We start from the raw sequence: 12,195 nt of genomic DNA, 5'->3' as shown, positions 1-12,195 counted from the left end.
ATTCTATGCAGACTACCATACCTTTTGGACACAACGGTGATTTACAGTGCCTGGTAGAGTGGAATGCAGTTTTGGTTAACAGCCATTATGATGTAAAGAGTCCTTCTCATGTCTGGATATTTGCTCAATCTGTAAAAGACCCTTGGGTTCTGTGCCTCTTCAGCTTTCTCAGACAGGAGAATCTTCCAAAGCATTGTCCCACAGCACTTAGCTATGCCTGGCCATATGGCTTTACCAGATTTCAGCTCCTGATGCCTCATGTTGACCCTAAGTAAGTAATACTGAGTAAATTTTATTTTTAAGGAATGTTAATATACCAGTGAAATAATTTAGAGTAAAAGTAGACCTATACTTCAGCTGTAAGCACAATAGAAATAGTTCTTTTTTTTTGATCCCCATGATTGATCCTAATCAAAGATAAAATTTAACTTTGAAACCATCTAAGAATAATCTGTAAGGAACATTAAAACTAAGGTGTTGTGAAACAGCTTCAAGGTCTCAGCAGGCAAGGACTCTGAACAGTCTGGAGAGGAATGATTTATTTATAAAAGACGAATGTGGGAAAATGGTAATGGGAATAACATACACAGTTTATAGCGAGCGTGGGAAAATCACAATGGGTAAGATACACACACACACAATGAACTAGGTACAGACAATCAAGGAAAAACAATACGATACCCACCACCCCTTGACTCAGTGCAGTCATGGCTCTATACTACCAGGGACACTAAAATGCTCCCAACTCTTAACAGTGCACACCTCACCAATGATTTCTCCAGCGCCATTCCACGGTCCTCAGCCTGGGATGAAGCAGGGTGATCCCTCGGGGCAGGCAAGAGGGAGAACTGAGCACATGGCACTCTTTATAGTGCTGGAGGGCTCGGGGGGTGGGGGGTTCCAGCCCAGGTAATTTAAAGGCCAATAGCCTGGTGCCAGCAAGGTCTAATCGATCACAAGGGCCAATGACCCAAGGCCAAGTACAAGGGTGCTTAAAGGGATCATTGGTCAGGTGTGTGCTGATGGGTAGGGTGGAGCCAAACCTTGATTGGCAGTGGTGTGTCTTTTGACCAGGTAGTGGGCAGTGCTGTCACGTGACAGCCATGACCCTCCACAATACACAAGAGAACTTAAGGAGGCAGCCTAAATGGAAAGGGTAGGCAGAAAGAGGAGACTATTCTAAACTTTCAAAAATGCCTTTTGGGCTGAATTACTTGTAAATGCTACTTAATTCTATGCAGAGGATGATTTCAGTTTCAGAGTTCTATTTTGTTATGTTGCAGTAGTCCCATGTACACAAAAAAAGCAAGCACAACATGTGGTGTCGACAATTATGTGGCCCTCTGGAGGAACTATCTTATCCTTTGCTTTGGAGTAGCAAAACCTAGTATCATGAGTCCTGGTCACCTTAGAGCTTCAACTCCAGAGATCATGGCTACAACTCCTGATGGTAGTTATAGCTATGATAACAAGGTAACAAAACTTTTGTTTAATATCAAGGCAGAGTTAGTGTTTCACATCTGAGCAACTTTCTACAGCAAAATCATAACTCTAGAGATTACATCATCTTTAAATGTATTTAGACAGTATCGTTAATTTTGAATTAATACTTGCCATGCTATTATAGGCTGTGTCTCAATAAAGCCACTTCTTGGTACTATAAATGAGCAATGGTGCATATAACTTATCTTTCTAGTCACTTGCTTCATCCATGTTTCTTCTGGAGGAGCTAAGGGAGCCAATATGGCTGAATGCTAGAAGAGAGAAATGAAGACAAAGAAGTCAGTCCATGCTTTGTGCATCCTTTTGCTTATTGCAAGCATGACTCAGCAGCAGTATTCCATCTCTGAATCAAAAGATTTGAAGAGAAATCTATACTAATACTCCACAGGCAATACCACTGACATACTGACAATAGGCTTAACTTTTTACATAAGTGTGCAAAATGTAGACTGAGTCAGCTTGTGAAATATTACTTTTGTGTCATCATTCATGGATTCTATTTAATTAGTTTTATTTGTAAATGTTTTGGTATAAAACCACTGAAGATCTGTAAGGTAGTATGTCATGTTACCTATTTGTACTAGAAAATTCTTCAATATATTTTAGGGTTATCATTATTGTTGCACAGGTCATAGGAACACCATCTGTGGCTGTATTGTTGAAACAACTGGCTCCACTGATGCGGGCTGAAAGCATTGAAATTACAGAGTCACTTGTACTAGGATTTGGAAGGACAAATTCTCTTGTGTTCAGGTACCTATATAACAACCATTTTTGCTTTGCCTATTAAAGGGTATCTACAGTAATAAAATGAGATTTTAAAAAATATTTTGCATATAATTGTACTGCATTCCAAGTCACTGCTTGACTATGGCATGGTGAGAGTGCTGTGTGCATTTCTTTAAAGGCATTAAAGCTCAATCTGTTTTGGGGCACTGAAGTGCTGTTTAGCACTTTGACATTGCAATTGCTAATGTAATATTCAGGGAAATGGTTGTTTGATTTTGGCAGAGGCCTGCTTTTTATTTGAGGCACCAGTCCCACTTTGCTTAAATTCAGAATGTGGTGCTTAATGGCTGAAAAAATAATAAAAAGGTTTCTTTTTGCCTTGAAATTGTTATAAATTCTATCATGGACATAGGTGGGAAAGTTAATATAAATATAAAAGGGGAAATCTGTTTACATGCTGACTGAACTTTTATCTACCTTAAGAATTTTTTTTTACATTAAGGGACAGTAGAATACATCACTGAAGTTTGTGATGGAATTAGAGACCATGTTGGGATTTGAGTACGGTAGTAGATGGAATGGAGTAAAGGGTTTGGGAACAAAGCAGGCATAAGTAATTAAGGGTTATTACTCATGAGGGACGGGTATTGAAAGTTGGACCAAACTATCTGTTTCCACGTTGTAACTATGTCCCAGAAAGTTTGTCATCTATTAAAGCCTTGTCACTTTCATGAAAGTGGCTATGTAAATATACACTTTAAAGGGCAACATAAAGTGCATTAAAACCAATGAGGTACATTTGAGATTTGGAATTGTTGTAACATAACATGCAGCAGTGCATTTGAGAAGTAATACAGTACAATCAGCATTGCAATAATGACCAATGACATTGTTTGAGGGAAAAATATCAGACAGGACAACATTAGAAGAACTTCCCTACTCTTCATCATTGTCATGCAACTTTTTAAGCCAATCTGAAAAGGCAGATCAGACTTTGATTTAGCATCCCATTTGAAAAACAAATGCCTTTGATATTACAGCACTACTTTATTACAACACTGCAGTGTTAAGATTAATATAATGCTCAAAATATCTACATATCTCCTTCGTTCAGTTGTTTTCCTGTGGTATTACTCAGTTTTTATTGGAAGGTTGTTGTAGTTTCTTTCTTCTGCACTTTAAATACAGTCTTGACTATAAATCATGATGCATCCTCAGGAAGGTGTTAGATGAGTGCAGCAGCAGGATACTAATGACCTCTCTGTTGTGGCCTTCCACTGAAAATTAAGACCTTGACTGGACATGGCACATTTTCAAATAAAGTATGTGCTGCTTGGTAGTCCTTTCCTAGGCTGAGTTTGGCTGCCATCATTTTCAAGGTGCCATTCCACAATTACCTCAACCATCAGACTGTTTCACATGATGTTGGTTCTCAAAACATCTCCATTCGCTTGTTCTGTTCTCCAGATGGTTCACAGTGGGATAGCTCATAGTGGGGTGTAAAGCTCCCTCAGCTACATTAACCTTTTTGCTGCTTTGTTCTTTGTTCCTAGCAGCTTTCTAGCCAACAGTGTTTTTCCAGAGCCTGATGGGATTCTTGCCATCTCTGGCTGCTACACCAATGACATAATTAATAGTGATCTTGATTCCAGTTTCTGCCCTCATACCTCCAACAATGACAAATACCATTCCCAATCCTGATCACCCTCCTCAACCCAACAATATAATAAATCCCAGTACTGAACATGATTCTCTCCTCCATCCTTCAACTCCTTCATGTCCCAATCTATTCATTACCCATCCTCCCCATTCTGCCACAAACAATAACAAATGTCAGTTCCCAAACCAACCCCAGATGCCTCCACCCACAAACTTCTAAGGTGCTGAGTTCCAATTCCCCTGACTCCATAGGGAAAGCACAGGTCCAATTGAGCTGCACCACCTGAAACTCAGCCTTGGAATGGACTACTTGAAGTACTGGGCAGAAGTGATTGAGCACTCTGAATCATTTGTACCCAGAGCCTCAAACAAAGGAAGATTTCAGTGGAGGCCAAATGGTCAACTTTGTATGATACACTTTTGTATTCCATTCAAATGAACTTGTTAACCTATTTACTTCAACCTACTTATTATAAATAGATGCAAAAGCAGAATGCTGCACAACCATCAAATGTGAAATGAAAACAGAAAATGATGGAAACACTCAGTAGGTCAGGCTTCATCTCTGGCAAGAGAAGCACAGTGCTTCAAGTTGATGACCTTCCATTAGACCTAACCTACTGACTATTTCCAGCATTTTCTGTTTTTAATGGAAATAGATTTTTTCTGCAAAAGTGCCATTCATTAATATCATAAACAATAGTTTCAATGCTTATCTTACAGAATGTCACAAGTTACATTTTCCTCTTTCTTGATTCAGGGAGTTAGTCGAAGAGTTACATCCATTGATGAAGGAAGCTCTTGAACGCCGACCAGAGGTTTGTTCTTTAGATTTTGCTGTCATTGATATTGTTAAAGAGAGTTTCTGGTGGGCTTATTTCTTTCCTTGGACAATCTAAATGGTTTCTATTCATCTTTGCAAGGATTGAACATTTTGAATTAATTGTAACAAGAATTATTAAACAAGAAAATACAAGTGTATTTAAAATTAAGTTTTGTCACCAAATCTAAACCATAGAATAAAGTATTGCAAATAATGGCTAAAATGGAAAAGAGCAGTGGAAACCAGAGTTTGTAGCCAGTACTTGCTAGCCTTACCACATTATCAATCCCACTTCAAGTACAAATACCCTTCATGATCACAGAACATTATAGCACAGTACAGGCCCTTTGGCCCACAATGTTGTGCTGACATCTTATCCTGCTCTAAGATCTATTTAACCCTTCCCTCCCACATAGCCATATGAATGATTAAAAAAATGGAGGGCTATCTAAGAGTCTCTTAAATGTCCCTAATGTATCTGCCCCCTCAACTTCTGCTGGCAGTGTGTTCCATGCACCCACCACTAAAAAACTTACCTTTGACATTCCCCTTATACCTTCCTCCAATCACTTTAAAATTATGCTCCCTCATGTTAGCCATTGTCACCCTGGGAAAAAATTCTCTGACTGTCCACTCAATCTATGTCTTATTATCTTGTATACCTCTATCAAGTCATCCTCCTCCTCTCCAAAGAGAAGCCCTAGCTCACTCAACCTATCCTCTCAAGACATGCTCTCCAATCCAGGCAGCATCCTGGTAAATCTCCTCTGCACTCTGTAAAGCTTAATCCTTCCTATAATGAGGCAACCAGAACTGAACAATACTCCAAGTGTGGTCTAACCACAGTTGTATAGAACTGCAATATCTCACAGCTCTTGAACTCAATACCCCAACTAATGAAGGCCAACACACCATACACCTTAACAACCCTATCAACCTGCACGGCAACCTGGAGGGATTTATGGGCGTGGACCCCAAGATCCTTGTTTCTCCACACTGCTAAGGGTCCTGCCATTAACCTTGTATTCTGCCTTCAAATTTGATCTTCCAAAGTGTATCACTTCACTTTTCTGGGTTGAACTCCAACTGTCACTTCTCAGCCCAGTTTTGCATCCTATCAATGTCCTGTTATAATCAACAGCAACCTTCTACACAATCCTACACTACAGCACACTTCTACAGAGGGATCTTGGGGTCCAGGTCCATAGATCCCTCAAGGTTGCCATGCAGGTCAATAGGATTGTTAAGAAGGTGTGTTGGCCTTCATTAGTCAGGGTATTAAGTTCAGCTGCGAGGTAATGTTGCAGCACTATAGAACTCTGGTTAGGCCACAAATAATGTGGAGTCAGAGTACAGGAAGGAGATAGAGCACTTTGTGACATGGTGTCATGACAACAACCTTCCCTCAATGTCAGCAAAACAAAAGAGCTGATTGTTGACTTCAGAAGGGGGGTGGTGTACATGCACCTGTCTACATCAATGGTGCTGAGGTCGAGAGCTTCAAGTTCCTAGTAATGATATCACCAAAGCCTGTCTTGGTCCAACCATGTAGACACCACAGATAAGAAAGCTCACCAATGCCTCTACTTCCTCAGGAGGCTAAAGAAATTTGGCATGCCCCCCTTTGACACTCAATTTTTAATGGATGCACCATAGAAAGCATCCTATCTGGATGCATCATGGCTTGGTATGGCAACTGCTCTTCCCAGGACCACAAGAAACTGCAGAGAGTTATGGACACAGCCCAGCACATCACAGAAACCAGCCTTCCCTCCATGGACTCCATCTATACTTCTCGCTGCCTTGGTGAAGCAGCCAGCATAATTAAAGACCCCACCCATCCAGGTCATTCTCTCTTCTCTCCTTTCCCATCAGAAGGGACAGGAGCCTGAGGGCACATACCACTAGGCTCAAGAACAGCTTCTATCCCACTGATAAGACTATTGAATGGTTCCCTTATACGATAAGATGGACTCTTGACCTCATAATCTACCTTGTTTGACCTTGCACCTTATTGTCTACCTGCAATGCACTTCCCTGTAGCTGTGACACTTTACTCTGTATTTTGTTATTGCTTTTACCCTGTATTACTTCAATGCACTATGTAATGAATTGATCTGTATGAACAGTATGCAAGATAAGTTTTTCACTGTACATCAGTACAAGTGACAATAATCAACCAATACCCACAACACCACCAACCTTCACATCATCAGCAAACTTACTAACCCGTCCTCCCACATAGTCATCCAAGTCATTTATAAAAATCACAAGGAGCAGAGGTCCCAGAACAGATCCCTGCAGAGAACCCTACCGGTCACAGACCTCCGAGCAGAATACTCTTCATCTACCATCACCCACTGTCTCATATGGGCAAGCCAATTCTGAATCCACACAGCCAAATTTCCCTGGATCCCATGCCTCCTGACTTTCTGAATGAGCCTTCCATGAGGAGTCTTATCAAATGCCTTACTAAAAATCCATGTACACTAGGTGCAGCCTCACCAGTACCCTGTACAGTTGCAGCATAATCTCCCTGCTCTTAAATTCAATCTCTCTAGCAATGAAGGCCAATATTCCATCTGCTTTCTTGATAAGATGTTGGTTTGAATGTGCAACAGGTTGCGATTCATGCACAAGCACTCAAGTCCCTCTGCACAACAGCATGCTGTAATCTTTCACCCATTTAAATAATAATATTCTATTTTTCTTCCAAAGTGGATGATCTTGCATTTAGCAACATTGTATTCCTTCTGCCTGACCCTTGCCCACTCACTTAACCTATCTGTATCTTTGTGCAGACTCTTTGCACAATTTGTTTTTCTACTCAATTAAGTGTCATCAGCAAACTTAGATACACTGCATTCAGTCCCCTCTTTCCAAATTGTTAATGTATATCGTAAACAGTTATGGGCCCAGCACAGACCCCTGTGGCACCCTGCTTACCAACCAGAGAAACACCCATTTATCCCAACTCTGCCTTCTATTGGTTAACCAATTCTCTATCTATGCCAATACCTTACCCCCAACTCCATGCCCTTATCTTGTGTCTCCCTTGTTTAGGCATAATGCACTGGTTTTAGATTGAACTATTGCACCCTCCATTTGTATGAGAAACAGAATCATACTGTGATCACTCTTTCCTAGAGGATCCCCCACTACAAGATCATTAATCTTACCTTTTTCATTGCACAGGACCGGATCTAAGATAGTGTTTTCCTTTGTAGTTTCACTAACATGCTGTTCAAGAAAGCTATCATGGATGTATTCTATGACATCCTCCTGAAGAATGGCTCAACCAACTTGATTCACCCAATGTATGTGGAAGTTAAAGTCCCCCATGACAACTGCCATTCTATCCTTACATGCATCAAATATTTCTTGGTTTATTGCCTGTGCCACTGTAATATTATTTGGTGGCCTATAGACAACTCCCACCAGTAATTATTTTCCCTTTCCTATTCCTGATCTCTACCCAGATGAACGCAATATTTCTGCTTAGATCTTATATCATCTCTCACTATTACCCCAAGATATTTATTCATATGTACATCAAAACAGTGAAATACATCTTGTGTAGTGATTTTGGGGGGCAACCCGCAAGTGTCGCTATGCTTCCAGCGCCAACATAGCATTCCCACACCTTCCTAACCTGCATGTCTTTGGAATGTTGGCGGAAACTGGGGCACCTGGAGGAAACCCACACAGACATGGGGAGAACGTACAAACTTCTTACAGACAGTGGCCAGATTTGAACCCAGGTCACTGGCGCTGTAAAGCATTGTGCTAACCACTATGCTACCATGCCGTCCCTGATCTCATCCTTAATGAAGAGTGCTACCCCACCTCCCTTACCTTCTTGCCTATCCTTCCATATTACCTGATACCCTTGGATATTTAATTCCCACTCATCTCCACCCTGCAACCACATTTCTGTAATGGCCACTAAATCATATCCCTTTGTACTGATTTTCACAGACCTCATTTCGAATACTATGGGCATTTAGATAAAGGACCCTTACACTCCTTGTCCTTTTAGAATCTAGTAACCTGTCTGTCCTTTGTTTGACTTTTCTGTATGCTTTTTTTAAAATCTTCTAAACCCTCCCCAACAATACTAGCAAAATCCCCCTTGGACATTGATTCCAGTCCCGCCCAGGTATAAACCATCCAGTTTGTACTGGTCCCACTTTCCCCAGAACTGGTTCCGATGCCCCAGGAATCTGAAACCCTCCCTCCTGCACCACTGCTTAAGCCACATATTCATCCTAACTCTGCTGCTATTCCTATTCTGACTGGCACGCAGCACAGGTACTTAATCCTGAGATTATTACTTTTGAGGTCCTACTTTTCAATCCATCTCCTAGCTCCTTAAATTCAGCTTGTAGGACCTCATCCCACTTTTCTCCTGTATCATTGGTACCTACATGCACCATAACAACTACCCTGTACACCCTCCCCTTGCAGAATGCCCTGCAGCCACTCCGAGACAACCTTGCAGGCAAGGCACCAACCAGGAGTCCCATTTGCAGTCACAGAAGCTCCTGTCTATTCCCCTTACCATGGAATCCCCTACCACTATAGCTCTGCCACTCATTTTTCTGCCCTCCTGTGAAGCAGAGCCACTCATGGTGCCATGATCCTGGCTACTGCTACCTTTCCCTGATAAGCCATCTCCCCCAACAGTATCCAAGGTGGTATGTCTGTTTTGGAGGGAGATGACCACAGGGGATTCCTGCATTCTCTTCTTGCTACTGCTATGCCTGTTGGTCACCCATTCCCTATCTTTCCCTCTGCCTTTAAACTGTGGTGCAACCAACTCACTGGATGCATTATCCACAACATTCCCAGTATCATGGATGCTCCAAAGTGAATCCACTTGCAGCTCTAGTGCCATCATGTTGTCTGTTAGGAGCTGCAGCTGGACACTTCCTGCACACATAGTTATCAGGGACACTGGCAGCCTCCTTGAGTTCCCACATTGCACAGGAGGAGTATGACACATATTTGAGCTCACTTGCCATGAGCTTTGAGGGAAAATAAAGAGACAGAAAAAAATGAATAAGACCTACCCTTACCTTAGTATTGCTTGCCATCCTCGCTGAAGTCTGGTATTCACTCTGAAAATGGCTGCTCCAAAGCAGCCACTTGACATGACCCTAACTTTTTATTAGTTGCTGCTAATTAGCCAATCACCTATTAACTAACAATTAGCTGACTTGCCTCTTAAGTTCCTGCAAATGAAATTCACAAGCAAACAAGAAGACTCACTTCTTTTCAAATCACTCACTCTAAGTCACCAACTCCTTAGCCTCTGCCTCTTCTCCTTAAGGCTTCTTGAGCCAAAGCCTCAACTCCCCACTCTAATACTGGCCCATTCACATAATAGCCACTCTGCTTAACTCTTGCTTCTTTTTATTGGCTGCTGTTAACTAGCCAATGAGCTGATCAACTATTAACAACTTGCAAATGTGCCTCTTTTAGACTCCTGCAAGGTGAAACTCCCAAGCACAAGCGCAGAAACTCACCTCTTTTCAAATCTCCCACGCCAAATCTTGCTCTAACTCCTGACTCCTGCAAGGTTATGTTGCTGTTTTTTCATGCTGATTTTGGTTATGTAATAAATTGCTTTGCCATAGATTGCTTTACCAAAATCAACCTTAAATTTTACATCTGACCCTGAACCCAATATACTTTCCCTCCTCCTCCCTGCCAGCCCTTGTGCAATTGCTCTTACTGCTGACACAAATTTGATTTAAAAAAGATGGTAGGCTATTAAAATGCAACCCAGAATAAATTCCACAGTTATCTCAGTTCTTTCCCTCCATTCCTTCTCAGGCTACAGCAACTTGGTGTTAGTTACGCAGAGGATATTCAAAGGCTTTTGTTTCTATTAATCTATTTAATTACAGCAGAGTTAGATCTTATTAAATTTTACTTTTCATGTATATAATCAGATCATGTTTTACTTTTCAATCTGTGTGGACATGCTTTTTGCATTTCTAATTTAGAACAAGAAGCGTCGTGAACGTCGAGATTTATTAAGATTGCAGCTTCTAAGAATATTTGAACTTCTTGCTGATGCTGGTGTCATAAGTGATAAGTAAGTTTACTATATAAGAAAGGACTAAGATGATTTTCCATTGTGTAATATATAATTTAGTATTTCATATTAGAAACATGATTTTGTATTGTTGAGATATAAGAAGACAACAAGCTGTAGCAGGCCCTTAGATTTACTTTGAAACACTGGAAACAATGCAGTATTTGTTCCAAAGTTGCAAGAGTAAGGATAAAATTCAGTGGAGAGAATTTCATAGAAAGGGAAATACAGCAAAACACCTGTGGGACTTTGCCGGATTAGCAGCTTTTCCAAACCAATGGATTTTACTCCTACTAATACCCAATCACACTTATATTTCACTTTTTTAACGTTATATTATTGTATAATAACTTTTCCAGCAGGCCCTGTGAGTTTAAAGGGCACAGGAAATATGCAAACACTCTGGACCCTGACTCTAATCTACATTCCCTACCTCTGGTGTTCCAGACCTGAACCTTGGCTCTGGCCACACACCAGCTTGCACTCTGGATTGTTGATTCACATTGCAGATTAATGAGTGAGTCTGATGCTGAACCATCAAGATTTCTGAACAATTGGATGCTGGATTATTGGAGTTTTATCATTTGTTACCAGGAAAATATAGTGAAACAAACAACATAAATGAGTTCACAGGAGACACAGATTCTGCAGAAGCTGGAAATCTGGAGCAACACATTAAAAGCTGGAAGAACTCAGCGGGTCAGGCAACATCTATGGATGGAAATGAATAGTCGATGTTTCGGGTCGAGACCCTTCATCAGGTCCCGCTGATGTGAAGTCTCGACCTAACAGTTGACGTTTTGGGTTGACACCCTTCATCAGGACCCAGTCCTGATGAAGGATCTTGACCTGAAACGTCAACTGTCCATTTCCCTCTTTAGATGCTGCCTGACCTGCTGAGTTCCTCTAGCTTTTTGTGCATTGCAACATAAATGAGTTAAAAGATGATTAAGTATTTTTTGCCAAGTGTTGACTTGTTGGACCTGGTCTTAAGATTTCCTGCAATACAGGAAAAATACTGTGAGTTATTTTAAAAGTTAACTTTGCATGTTGTTTTTTATAGTGAACTGCATGGAATATATGGAATGCTTATGCAATATAACGCTACTAACTTTTCTAAAAATACATAAAAAATTTGATTGCTTATATTTTCTGCATGTGAGAAGCTATTGTTGACTATTTTCAAGTCTGTCATATCACAAGGGTGCCAATTTGCATGATATAATTTACTAAGTAAAGGCAAAGTTATGTAATCCTTGAGTTTTTGCATTTCCACAATATATGTAATGAGGCTTGATATTCCTGGGGAAAGAGATGGGAACCACAGGAACGACTTCCTTAAAGTTGTCAAAGGGCATGTCACTGAGTCAAAATATCT

General features: G+C 40.8%; 1 protein-coding gene across 3 annotated transcripts in view; it reads left to right on the top strand.

Moving 5' to 3' along the window:
* LOC127575757 (protein furry homolog) overlaps window positions 1–12,195 on the top strand; it is a 230,122-nt gene that overhangs the window by 94,051 nt on the left and 123,876 nt on the right. For all 3 annotated transcript variants that reach the window (XM_052025806.1, XM_052025805.1, XM_052025807.1), the window contains exons 21-25: window positions 12–271; window positions 1,284–1,473; window positions 2,132–2,256; window positions 4,652–4,709; window positions 10,726–10,817. In XM_052025806.1, the coding sequence (XP_051881766.1) occupies window positions 12–271; window positions 1,284–1,473; window positions 2,132–2,256; window positions 4,652–4,709; window positions 10,726–10,817 (725 nt within the window). The remainder of the gene's footprint in view (window positions 1–11; window positions 272–1,283; window positions 1,474–2,131; window positions 2,257–4,651; window positions 4,710–10,725; window positions 10,818–12,195) is intronic.

Source organism: Pristis pectinata, chromosome 11, assembly GCF_009764475.1.
Source record: "Pristis pectinata isolate sPriPec2 chromosome 11, sPriPec2.1.pri, whole genome shotgun sequence".
NCBI classification, from domain to species: domain Eukaryota; kingdom Metazoa; phylum Chordata; class Chondrichthyes; order Rhinopristiformes; family Pristidae; genus Pristis; species Pristis pectinata.
Note: the sequence above shows the minus strand (reverse complement) of the source record. Positions and strands in the feature narration are given on the sequence as shown.